Below are 12,767 nucleotides of genomic sequence, written 5' to 3'. Positions count from 1 at the left end.
ATGAATAAAGCAATAGGTACAAGGGAGAATAAATAGAGTACACAATGGAATAAAAAAGAAAAAGATTTAGGAAAATAAAGAATACATTCCCATAATCTTTCCATAATTATTCTAGGATTCTAACAAGGAAAAAGTCTAGAAAAAAAGGAAAGAATTCCAACAGAATCACAATTAGAATAGAATGTTTCAAGGATTCTAACAAGGAAAAAGTCTAGAAAAAAAGGAAAGAATTCCAATAGAATCACAATTAGAATAAAATGTTTCAAGGATTTTAACAAGGAAAAAGCCTAGAAAAAAAGGAAAGAATTCCAATAGAATCACAATTAGAATAGAATGTTTCAACGCTCCTATTGGTTTATTTTGAAAAATGAAAGAACAAAAACAGAGACAAACTCCATTGCTTTCTTGCAGCTTTGCGCTTCTTGCAGCTTTGCTTCTTCAACAGCTTTCTGCTTCAAAAGAAAGCTAATAAAACATATATTATAGCAAAAAGTACACACAAAACAAACAAAATTAATACCCGTTATTTTGATAACACGCCCAGCAGGAGATCTTTATAGCTTCCCTTGCATACAAGTCGAATCCGTTCTTGTAGTGTAATCTTACTTGTCTCCTTAAACTTTATCTTAATCTTATCAAGATCAACTTTGGGACAAGTTATAATAATTCGACTTAATGAATCCTCCAATGAATAATAATCCTTATCCCACACATCTTCTTCTTCGGCCATCAATAACTTAAACGCCAATGAATTCTCTAGCAGCTACTGCGTTCATAAATTACAAAAATTAAATAATGACCCACCTATGAACATACCATATAATATAATAAATTAATTGGCCAACAAGTTTAGTTTACATACTTGAACAAAATTTTGTATAGGGTGAACTAAATATGTCAATGCCGTGTGAAGCCATAAGTCTGGACTATCATTCTGACCATCATGTCACGTGGAAATAGATGAAGAATAATAATGATAATAAGAAGAGCAAATGCTAAGGAATTAAGAAATCATAAGTTTGTTGTAGTGTAGCAAATACCTTAGGCGTGACTCCTATTTTCTTGCATTGTTCAAAGACAGCCCGAAGGTGAGAGATGCTTCTATACATCAATATGTTTATAATTTCTCTATTTTCTATGTAGACTTCAGATTTGTCATTGAATGCTTTTGCAAGAGTTTCTGCGTCCAACATTACAATCTTCTCCTCTTCCTTATTTGTTTCCTTACATCTTTTAGTGTTTAGTAATGAATTTAAAAGCTGTGTCATGGAAACAACATATTATTAGTAATTATAAAAAATTTAGTGTCCACCATACAATAATCCACTTAGAAACCACCTACCGTTTGTTCGGGCCCAACGATATATCTTGATAAATCAAACTCCAACAGGCTTTTATAAAGATGATGATAAACATCCTTTGCTGCCGAAACATCACAGAATTCTCTAGTACATGTGATTTCGATGATCACCATTATGCCAACATGCGTCCCCCTGGTTTTAATAGCCTTTCGTAACAAACGAGCATCTCTTTCGGCTGGACTTGTCATCCACATTAATGTAGCATTCTGCACAAACAAATGTAGTAATATAATAATATATACAATCAAAATAACTTTGTTTCTTTCTGTTTTCTATTCTAGATACCATGAAGCGTTGAAATTCTATCATTATAAGTTCCCTCCTTCTCTTAATGTTGCCCGGATTGAAATCCGATCTCCTCACCATGTCTACTAATTTCTTTTCATCTATTCCAATACCTGATTTTTGCAACAAAAAACCCATCCATCCAATCACCCATTAGTCCAATAAAGATAGTGGAAAGTGAAATAGTGTGCAGAGTGTGAGTCTAAACAAATAAGGAAGCGCAGGAAAGTTTACCTAAAAAGAGGTCATCGCAATCAGCCATGGATGAAGTGAGGGAGAAAAAAGATTTGAGTGTTTATTTATAATAAATATATGAAGATCGAGGAGGTTTGAAGTGCACATACGCTGGATCAAAAACCTAATTCATATATGGCCACAAAGTTTTAACTAACACACCTATTCCTATGATCCACAAAAATTTAAAATTAACAAATCATAAGAAATTTTAAAAATTATTCTTATTTTATCAATTCTTCAACCAATTCAACTAAGCTCAACACAAAAAACCCAATCCCCTCCAACACACCCATTATTATATATATACACACATGAAATGAAATTAATTTTTTTAATTTCGTAATAATAATCTCTATTTTTTTACGATCAACTTGAAAGGGAACAAAAGAACAAGAGCACGTAAAAAATAGTAAAAATTATTCTAAACCCTAAAGTACTCATTGGTCTAAGTTTCTTTCAAGAATAGTGATTCTATAAAATTATAGAAAGTAGAAATTAAAGGTTCCCGTCTTAGGGCGTTATCACTATTAATTCTTCCTTCATCTTCTCCCTGTTTCCGCAGCTCTTCTTTTTCTCTTTTCACCTCGGACGACGATCATCACGCCTCTCCCTATTCTGACCATTGACAAACCCAACCCAACCCAGCTTCTGGCAAGATCATTTTAGTTCGACTTTAGATTAGTTTTATACCCACTTCTTGTACGTAGGATTTAACCACCTAAAGAATCTGCGGGTATATCCTTCTGTTTCCAACTAGTTCCTTATATTGGATTCTGATATGAAACTCTCATTTGTAGATTTGGAGTGGTTTCAGAACATCTGAACACTTTTTAGCAAGAATCCGAGATTATGTTTAGATCATGCTGTAATTTAGTCATTGATTATTGGGTGTTCTTTAAGGCAAAGACATAGAGGTAGGGGTAGGTCTAGAGGTATCGGTATATAGGTGTAGGGGTATAAGAGTTAAGTTGTAACCTTGTTACCTTCCTTTATTATTTCAGTTGCTCTTTGATTAGTTTAGAAATAAGAATTCTACCGGATGGGTCTTATTGATTGTGTGCTTGCACATCCTTTATGTTATGTATAACATGTTGAGGTGTTTGTATGTAGTTTATGAATTAGAGCACGTTGGTTGCTAAAATATATATATATATATATATAGGTAAAATGGGTGACAGTCATTTCAGTCCTGATTGAAATAGTGTGCAACCATTCTTTGGGATGTTCGCTTCACTCAACTACGTTTGATTCTACAAAACTGGTGACCAATACAGAGTCCAATCGGTTTTGCAAGTGCCATGGCCTCTGCGAGTCTTCGATCTTGTTTCACAATGCCGTGACATTATGAATGTCGTGTTTGTTGCAGCCCATCTTAAATGAAGATCAACTTCAGACTTTGGAAGGCCAAGCCATGTAAGAACACTCCACAGCTGTTGCAAATAACACCATGAAATAGGTACCAAAACGTGGAAAAGAAGAAGTTGAAATGTCTACGTGTTTCAACAACTATTAATCAAGGGTGGTCAAAAACTTCAATTTATTTTAAAATGATTAATTTTCCAAATTAAACACATGAAGTTTAGTTAAACTGAGCACACACCGTTGCTTGTCTTTTACCTTAAGAATATATGATAGATGTCCTTCGGAATTTCCAGCAACTAAAAGCTCCGCCACCAAACCTCCTAATGTTACACATGAAAACTGGTTCAAAGCCCGAAACAAAAGAGAAAAACAAAATCTTCACAATAATTCTTTTTCATTATCATTCATAAACTCTAGCTTAGTTACTTTGAAACTTCATCTATTCTAGTCTTTGTAACTTTTTAATAAATCCTTAAATTTAATATTGTAAATTTAATTTTTCTCCGATTTGATTAAATAATAGTTGTTGTGATACTTACCTAAGTTTGAGTTTAATTTGATAGTCAGGTTGTTACTTGTTATTATCATTAAAATATCATGAATATGTCTTTTGTAAATGTCTGTAAAAGAAAATATGTATCTACTAAGTCTAATATGAATAAAAGTATTAATATATACTCATAACTTAGTTTCACGGTAGAAACAACTTAATTATTAATCTAAATAAATTTTGTGATGTTTAGAAATATTTGTCGATATCGATATTTTAAATATTTATTGATAATTGATATACGTCCAAAATTGAAATCTCGATATCAATATTGATATTTTAGTCCGTGTTTTGAATGACATAGAGCCTGCCTGATAGAAAATCTGAAAACAAAAGATTGAATTAAAATATGCTTGTATTTCGTACTACGTATATTTATAAACCATAAAATTAGCTAGTCTTAATAATCCACCAAAATTTAGTTAACAATTATAATAAACAAACTTAGACTTTAGACAGTGAATTTGAAAACATAATAAAACATAATTCAAATTTTCTACCAAACAAACTTTTAATCTTTCGAAGTCGAAGTTGCATTGAAAAAGTGATTGAAAAAGTGATAGAAGACATGATTACCTTTGAAGAATTGTTTGCCTGAATGATACAGAATAGATTAAATTAGGTATTGTTTGTAACATTAAATCATATAATAGAAAGAGATGTTACTCTGTTATTAAAATTTCTTATATCCCTAGTTTAGTACCTTAGGTGTGACTCCCATTTTTCTTATATCCCTAGTTTAGTACCTTAGGTGTGACTCCCATTTTTCTTATATCCCTAGTTTAGTACCTTAGGTGTGACTCCCATTTTCATGCATTGTTCTATTATGTTTTATTATGATTCATAACAAAATTAAGATAACTTATTGGTTTAATTAATAATTATTAAGATGAAGAGATCCCTATGCATTGTTCTTTTTTTTTTCTTTCCTCACTTCAACACGCGATTTCATATACAAGTTTTTCCGTAGAACCATTCTTCTTCCCTTAAATCTTTTAAAAGTTCATTCCCACAAACAAACTTCTTATACACCACTCGTGATTGAAGAGTTCATGAAATCAATAAAATCAGTGAAGAATTGGAGAAGTTTGAAGAAGTTCAAAGCTAATTTAATGTTTATCTTCTTTGTATTTTTGTAAATTCAAAACAATAATTAAAAGCACAGGTGATCAATTGCTTCTTGCTGGAAATTTGACATCTTTGAAATAAATTTGAGTCTACATTATAAACAAAATTTGTGAAGAAAGACTCCAAAGGTGAAATAACAAAGTACAAACACATTTATTGAAAAGAGAAAAAAGAAGTACAAAAAAGTGTCCAACCCTTGAATATGCGACAAAATTAAATCAAATATCAATTCCTTAGAACAAATTTGAAAATATGTACAAAATTACATACACTTCAAACATTGGCGTTTCTCTTCAGGTTTGGCTGCCTTTCTCATAGGTATCTCTCCAGGTTTGGTGATAGGCTTTCTTTTGTTGTGCTACACGGCTCTGGACATGTGAAAATGGGAAATTGACAAGAGCAAAAAAAAAAAGAAAAAAAGGGAGAGGACCAGAGAGGTAAAGAAGAAAGGAAAGTGGTAAATTTTGTAGACATTTTACATACATACATGAAAATCTTTCATTCTTACACCACCAGTATTACAACCTGCATCAACATTTCAATCGCTTGGCCAACTTATAAAAGCAGAACAAAAAATGATAGCAAGTGTACAATTGGGATACATTACCCTCTCAAAAAATCATACATGGGAAGCAATGCAAAAAAATAAGTCTAATTTCAATTCGAACCTGGCTGCCGTCTGCTGCTATTTCCAGGAACGGAGTCAGCGAGGGAATCCGAATCACTATATTCACAGTTCTGTGGTGACCTTTGTTTGATTCCTTAGATCTCATGAAAAAGGCTTGCCCTTTTCGCTTGCTGTATTATGAGTCTTCAATCCAGCCCACCGATCCAGACCTCTCCATATTTCTTCCCATCAGAAACTACTCTACTGAACTATACACACTTTGCAGATCCAAGTTCTTCTAAACCTAAGTAATAACAAACAATATGCTGATTGAATCTTCAGTCTTCAGCAATAACTTGGAACTGAAAACAAAATGAACATACAGCTACTTCTATATCTTGACTTTATGAATAGCATTTGAGCTACTGAAGACACCATTTGCTTCGATATTTCCCTTCAACTTGTAAGACCGATCTTTTTATATCTACACTAACAGCAATAGAATATGTCAGGCACTACATAGTTAAATATTCTCTACAACCTTTTCCATCGTAGGTTTTGTCCTCACAAACTTGAGTTGAGAAAGATAATTGCTTCCAGCAAAATCGTGCAATGAACGATGAGCTCGTGGTCCTTCATAATCAGGCTTGCCAAATTCTTCCTTCATCAACCTTTTGCACTCATCAGGATCCTTCATATAGAAAGGGAAAAACAAGACATGAAAAGAGAAAACAGTAAATAATGAGGCCATACTATAAAAATAAATAAATAAAAAATAAAAGAAACATTAAGAGAAACGACAGGGAATGTTTTAGAAAAATCAACAATTCAAGGGTAAAAGGAGCAAATATAGAATGTTTAAGAGAGAGTTTAGCTTACAAAAGGACCAAGGATTAGAGAGCAGTGGGCACACAAGATAATGGAATTGGCATGAAATGTATATATTGGAGGCTGGATCACTTTTTTTTGTTTTAGTTCAACAAATAAATAATGACGTACAACTATGCCTAGATATAGTAGGTTGGCTACTGGAGGCTGGAATGTTGCAGCCACTAATAAAAACCAATGCACTACAACAAATAGAAAAATCAGCTGGAGCATCAAATGATGTTTTCGTTTTTTTTTTTAAATCAGAAACAAGAAAAATATAAAGAAGAAACCAGAGACAGCCCAAATTGTTCTGAAGCAGTTGGTTGCCTCTTCCTCCTTTCATCTTGAAGCATTTGGTGTGCAAAATTTCAGATTAATATGGGCTCCTTTTGAGAGAGCGATGAGTTTTCCTTCGTATTTAGCTTTCTACTGATGTTTTGAATTTCAGTTTCTCCAATTAGCTCGTTGTTTTTCTGTTTGTGATCGTTTTAGGTTGTCATCACATTTGTGTTGTCCAGGTATAACCTTTGTTTCAATTCCCCCTGCTCTTAGTACAATACTCTTATGCTTTGAGCATTAGCCTCAGCTCATTTGTTGTTATTAATAAAGAGACTCGTTTCCGTTTAAAAAGAAATATATTTTGAACATTGTTAGAAGAAAAATCCTAGATCAGCCTTCTCCAGAACTAGTGTTGTCAATACAAAATTGTGAGACAACCAGGACCGTGTGCTTTTCATCCCTGGACTTCCCCACAAGAAGATTTTTGGCGTTATTCTCGGTTACTTAGTGTTACTCGTACAATGTTTGGGCTCTTTTCATCTAGATGTATCTTCACACTTAGTTGTAAATAGAATAGAAAGGGAGACCTTATACAAGATATTTAGGGGTTCCTTGAATTCTAAAATGTTATCTTTTAGAAGTTCTTTGGGTGGAGCTTTTTGCAATTAGAGAGGCTCACAATTTTTATTGATTGGAGGGAGAAAACATCTCATCTTTAGTTTATTTCTTGTGCATGTTTTCCGCTTGAATAAAAGGGTCCTTGTGTGTGAAACAAAACATAACAGATGTGAAAAGTGTCTTTTGCCAACAGTAAGGACTAAGGAACCAAGGTCCTCAAATCTCGATACACCGGACCTTTGAAATCAAAGACACCTTTAGTAAGTACAGAAATAATTACAAAGTAAACATGTTCTAATTTTTTAGAAAAGAAACCAGCTTCTATTAACTTGAATGAAAGTAAAAAAGGAGGGATCAGCAGAAATAAATAACCAAGGTTCACAAAAAACATAACGCAAAATTACAAAAACTAAAGCACATGTGACAAGACCACTACCACTACTAGTATTGTAAGAACCTGCGGCATACCTGTAGAAACTGTACCATTTGCTCTTCAATAGTCTCATGCATCACTAAGGTTTCAACATGAATAGGACGAATAGCACCCATCCGATGAGCACGACTAATCACTTGCTCCTCCATGCTAAACAAATGTAAAACAATTGAGCAAATTACTACAGTTGAAAAAAATTATATGGTGAGCAATTAAAAAGAATACAGAACGGCCAAATCAAGGCCCAATGAAGATCAGATCTATTACAGTTGAAAATAATTATATGCTGAACATAAAATGTATTCGTAATACCTTCTGTCCCAGATTGGCTCCATTAGAAATACATACGTTACAAAGCTCAAATCAAGACCCAATGCAGCACTTCCATCCATCAAAAGCACCATGCAGCTTGCATCATGCTGAAACATGGCCAATGACTTCATCTACACAGATGAAGCAGAATCAATGAACACCAGCATCACACCTGGGTATTTATACAAATTCTGAACATGATAGAGATAAATACCGCACCTTATTACTAGCATGCATTGGACTATACATCCCAGCAAATCTGATGCCCGCAATGGTTAACTGGCCAAGGAGAAATGGTGTTAAGTACAGATGAATGTAGAAAAATCCTGGAATTTAGGGACAAAAACAGGACAGCTACCTGTTGTTCAATGACATGAATATGCTCGAGAAATTGAGAGAAAATAAGAACTTTATCTCTGACTATTTCATGATCTGAAGTGATAGCCCTTGAGTGGTCAACTTCCTGTAGTAGTGCACCAGATTTAGTCAATGATGAGGGAGGGAGCAAAGCAGCCTCATTATTTGTTTCACTTAAATCTTTTAATCTCTCAATGAGATATGCAACTTTACTGCTAGATGTTGATTGCCAATCAGGATCCCAGTTATCCTGTAAATATCACACACCACGATCAATTGACCATATGTTGATAAAATTAGAAACCAAAATTTTCAAGTATCCATCTCTCATAGCCAACCTACTTGCTTATATGATGGTTGCAACTCAATAAGATCCTTAGGAACAGGCCATTTTGGATTGGGATTTTCTGGCCGTGCTAAGGTTTCAGGAGTCTGCATCACATATAATTTACCACAGCCAGGAAAGGTGCACCCTTCACTGTCCAGAGCAACACAATCAAGGCACAGAAGATGCCTACATGGTGCAATCACAGGTAAACGACACCACTCTCCACACCTATACAAGCATTCTTTGATTAGTAAAAGTAAAACAATGTGAAAGAATCAGCATGAATCAAAGGGGAAAAATACCTAGAACAGCTCCCACCATAAAGGAGATTATATTTTAGGTAAGAGTACTCCTGTGACATAGGATCCAAACCATCGTCAACAAGAATATCCATGGTTTCTTGAATATCTTCACCAGCTTCTGCAACTTTGATATGTCCTGCCACACAGCAAGATAGTCTAATGTTCTTGATTGTTGCGCTTCGAAATTTCCATTGCTTCGGATTCAATAAACTTTCAACATGAGAAGGATCATTCCAGTCAGCCATTAATATATTACGTCGCACTGTAACTACAAGTTCATTGTAACTTCGAGCATGCTCTTCTGTAAAATTTAGGTATTTTACTTTCTTGATGCAAGGTGGGATTGTTAACAAATCTATCTTTCTTGCACTAATCATACACCTGCGAAGTAAATTCAACAAAAGTAACCTTCCTTCCTCCATCTCTGCTTCAAAAGGTCTGAGAATACCAGCCTCCCATGACTTATGATTCTGACCATAGGCTTCTTCATGAAGAAACCGAAGTAATGGTTGAAGATGTGAAAGCTGACTATTAGGAGTGTTAGGAGTTGGAGTTCCAGTTAGTATCCAGCGATTTGTAGATACCAGTGAAATAGCCATTTGCAACTTGTTTGTCAAGTTAAGACTAGAGCCAAGGGTGTGCCCTTCATCTAAAATGACCCTACTCCAATGCACTTGCATTAATATACTTCTCTTCCGTGGCCCCCATTCTGCACTTAACCGACTAAATGTGGTAATGATAACATCATAATCCCATGCTAGACAATGTGCAGAAGGTTTTCTATGATCAGTCCATACATAAACCAGTAGCTGACCAGGTCTGACATGTTTTTGAATTTGAGTCTTCCAGTGATCAACTAGATTTGATGGAACGACAATTAGGGTTGCTCTCGATAAATATAACCGGACCAAATCTAGTGGCTCACTCAATGCAATTCTCAAAGCAGCAACGTCAAATGCCAAGTTGTGAAGATTCTGCGGGTAGTACCATCTCATAGTGCCTTTTTCCATTTTTCTTACTAAACCAAATGCATCAATTATTTGATGAAAACCACGGACATTACCACCAGGAATAATATAAGATGTTAATATAGGACTTCTTAAACCAGTTCTTTCCATTTCTGAGATTTTTTCAGGCGTCAGACTAGATAGCCAAGTTAAGGTTCTCTTTGTTCCAGAATTTATCAGTGCACGGTTTTCCTTGAGCACGCTGGTGAAGAACGAAACATTTTTCTTCTCTCCTCCAGAAGTTTCTTTGCTGTAGAATCCTAGAAGATTAGTAATTGGACGACACTTGTCATAAGATTCTTCTGGAACACTGCAACTTTGGTAAAAAGGATCTGTGTGCATACTACAAAACCAAGCTGCACTAGAATCAGCTACAGAAGTTTCTGCAAGCTTCCGCCACTTGTGACAAGCATCGCATTGAACCCATGTGTCCTTGTATTCAAATTTATCTGCATTGGTTGTCCCAAGTACCTCGTAGTTGTTTGTGAATCCATTAGATGGAGATGCAGGAGATGCACCAACTTTCTTTTCCCCAACAGGAAACTTCCTTGTCCGTGTTCTAGTTGACTTTTTACCATCATTCAGTTCTTTGGAAAGGCTAGATGCTCCTTCATATGCAAGAAGAAGATTTCTCTTGACACTACTCAAGCTCCTAGTGCATCGAACCATATCAACTGCAGATGATGGAGAGCTCAGCTCATTGCCAGCACATGAATTATTAGTAGTATGCCTGTCATCCAAAGTTGTCATCCTTGCCCTTTTAGGTGTATGATATGTTAAGTCCTCCAAACCTTTGAGAGGATTCCATTCCACAGCTTCCTTCAACACGAAATGGTTGGTGATAGTATTACTAGTACTGCTAACCTCATAGTACCCACATTTACGATTGCCATTATGTGTGCACCAAACAATTTGTGCTCCAGGTGGTGGCTCTGCTAATGTTCCCTGAGTCTTTAGGATGAGGGATAGTGCAGTTATTGTCTTTCCTAAGCCTGGTTCATCACAGAAAAGCCCTCCACGAAAATCAGTGATAGCTGGGGCCCCCCCAGTGACTATTTCACCAGTAACGGTATTTACGTGGAAAGAAAAGCCATCTTCTGTAGAAAAAGGTGCATATAAAGGATGGTAGAATGATTCAGCATGTCGCTCACGATGTAACATCCATTCAACAGCTGCCTGTTGATGAGGATACAATTTGAGTTTCATGCATGGCATGATTAATGCAGCTAAGGATCTCAGATGGCGGCAAGTTGAAGCAACCCTAACAAGATCCAAAGGGCGAAGAACTTTCAGTATATTAAATAGAATGTCATCTGATATGTCCCATAGGCCTGATTGGGAATAATCATCCTCTGGTTGCATTCTCGTATATTCAGGTTTGCTTGACTTAAGAATACTAGGCAAGCTTCTAAATATTTCATGAAGTTCAAAGAGCCTTCTATTTGGAGAACCTCCAGAACTATTGTGCAATTGGCAATTGTGGACATGACATTCTGCGAGATTCGACACACTCTTCCCAACCACATGCACATCTTGAGAATGGTCTTTTCCAACCAGTATAGAGCTTCTCTCTTGCCATTCACAACTGAAAATATTGAAGGCAAGAGACAAAAATCAATAAAAAAAAAAAAAAGGCTATAAAAAAAAATTAGGAGTGATAATCCTACTTAACAGATGAGATAATAAACAAATAAGAATGAATAGAGAGCTATAGATTACAACTTACACTACTCTTGATTGTTGCAATAAACAAAGAAAAGAATCAAATAAAAGCAGTACACCTCAAATGCTTAAAGAGTGCAGCAGCAATCGTCTTGGATTTAGGAAACTGCCAACCGGACCACAACTCAACGGGAAGATAAACATCAACTAACAACACAGCTCTGGCCTCCTGAATGTCGAGAAAAATGACTTGCGCGTCGATCTTCATGCACTTGTGCACTACCAGAGCGTGAATTTGGTACACAACGCTCATGTTGCCATGAACCAGCCCCATCCTATTCGTCCTCTTCTTTCTCGAGCTCCTACTTCCGCCCGCAGAAGCCCCGCGCTTCGGAGTAAAATCACCAATCTCCGCCGCACCAATTCCCTCTCCATTTACCGTCCCCCTACATTGCTCGGAATCTTGAGGTAAAACGCCGGGCTTGAAGAGCGATTTGGGGCTTTCTTCAATGGGGGAAAGGAGGACGCCGTTTTGGGAAGTAAAACAAACATCAGAACTCTCTGTGGAGACATAACAACGCGTACCTGGACGTAAAAGATTCAGAAGGTCAAATTGCGGAGAAGGAACGGCAAGAACCACACACAAGAAGCCACAGAGCTTGTAGTCAGAGAAGTGGCCGGCGTTGTCCATTGGGGAATCTAGGATTGAGAAGTGATTGAGGAGATTGGATGAATGAGAATCAAGAAAATTTGATGGTTGTTGATTGCTGTAAAGAGTAGACTAGGGGCGTACATTGTTCGAAGCGAAGACCGCCATGGGAATAGCAGGGAAGATTGGTCAGAAAGGAAAAAATGGAAAGAAAAAACAAAGGGGAAAGAGAGGGCAGTTTTCTAAGCTTCTGTTGGCCATTTTTTTTTTTTCTCTCCTTTTATAATTTTCAGTGGATATGAGTGTGGGCCCGGTCTGGAAACTATCAGCAGATAATTATATAATATTCCTTTTTATGTTGAATAACTTTTTCTTATTTCATATTTATATTTTCTCTCTCAATATAAGGGATTATTAATA

At 35.8% G+C, this 12,767-nt stretch overlaps 2 protein-coding genes across 11 annotated transcripts; both read right to left on the bottom strand.

The window, feature by feature from the left end:
- Window positions 1-154: 154 nt before the first annotated feature.
- On the bottom strand, window positions 155-2,734 carry LOC105435709 (annexin D4). Of its 2 annotated transcripts, none has more exons than XR_004216582.1 (7): window positions 1,881-2,734; window positions 1,647-1,759; window positions 1,343-1,567; window positions 1,041-1,259; window positions 863-934; window positions 521-766; window positions 155-449 (listed from the first exon to the last, which is right to left on the bottom strand). XR_004216582.1 is itself a non-coding variant. In XM_011657966.2 (7 exons), the coding sequence occupies exons 1-6, from the start codon at window positions 1,906-1,908 to the stop codon at window positions 524-526; spliced, it is 897 nt and encodes a 298-aa protein (XP_011656268.1). In that variant the 5' UTR covers window positions 1,909-2,732; the 3' UTR covers window positions 155-449; window positions 521-523. The 2 variants fall into 2 exon arrangements, 1 of the variants encoding a protein (XP_011656268.1); XM_011657966.2 differs by having other exon boundaries at window positions 521-763; window positions 1,881-2,732.
- Window positions 2,735-5,052: 2,318 nt separating this feature from the next.
- LOC101218068 (F-box protein At3g54460) lies at window positions 5,053-12,617 on the bottom strand. 9 transcript variants are annotated; one of them, XR_004216735.1, is made up of 10 exons: window positions 11,818-12,617; window positions 9,030-11,621; window positions 8,742-8,955; window positions 8,401-8,649; window positions 8,262-8,321; window positions 8,043-8,173; window positions 7,766-7,880; window positions 5,592-6,221; window positions 5,407-5,448; window positions 5,053-5,291 (listed from the first exon to the last, which is right to left on the bottom strand). XR_004216735.1 is itself a non-coding variant. In XM_004142341.3 (8 exons), the coding sequence occupies exons 1-8, from the start codon at window positions 12,387-12,389 to the stop codon at window positions 6,054-6,056; spliced, it is 4,101 nt and encodes a 1,366-aa protein (XP_004142389.1). In that variant the 5' UTR covers window positions 12,390-12,617; the 3' UTR covers window positions 5,053-6,053. The 9 variants fall into 9 exon arrangements, 2 of the variants coding, with proteins under 2 accessions (XP_004142389.1, XP_031741411.1); XR_969650.2 differs by having other exon boundaries at window positions 5,411-5,448; XR_004216732.1 differs by having other exon boundaries at window positions 5,407-6,221.
- Window positions 12,618-12,767: the final 150 nt, after the last annotated feature.

Source organism: Cucumis sativus, chromosome 5 (genome assembly GCF_000004075.3).
Source record: "Cucumis sativus cultivar 9930 chromosome 5, Cucumber_9930_V3, whole genome shotgun sequence".
NCBI lineage: Eukaryota > Viridiplantae > Streptophyta > Magnoliopsida > Cucurbitales > Cucurbitaceae > Cucumis > Cucumis sativus.
The sequence above is the reverse complement of the archived record's forward strand: the minus strand, read 5'-3'. Positions and strand labels throughout refer to the sequence as shown.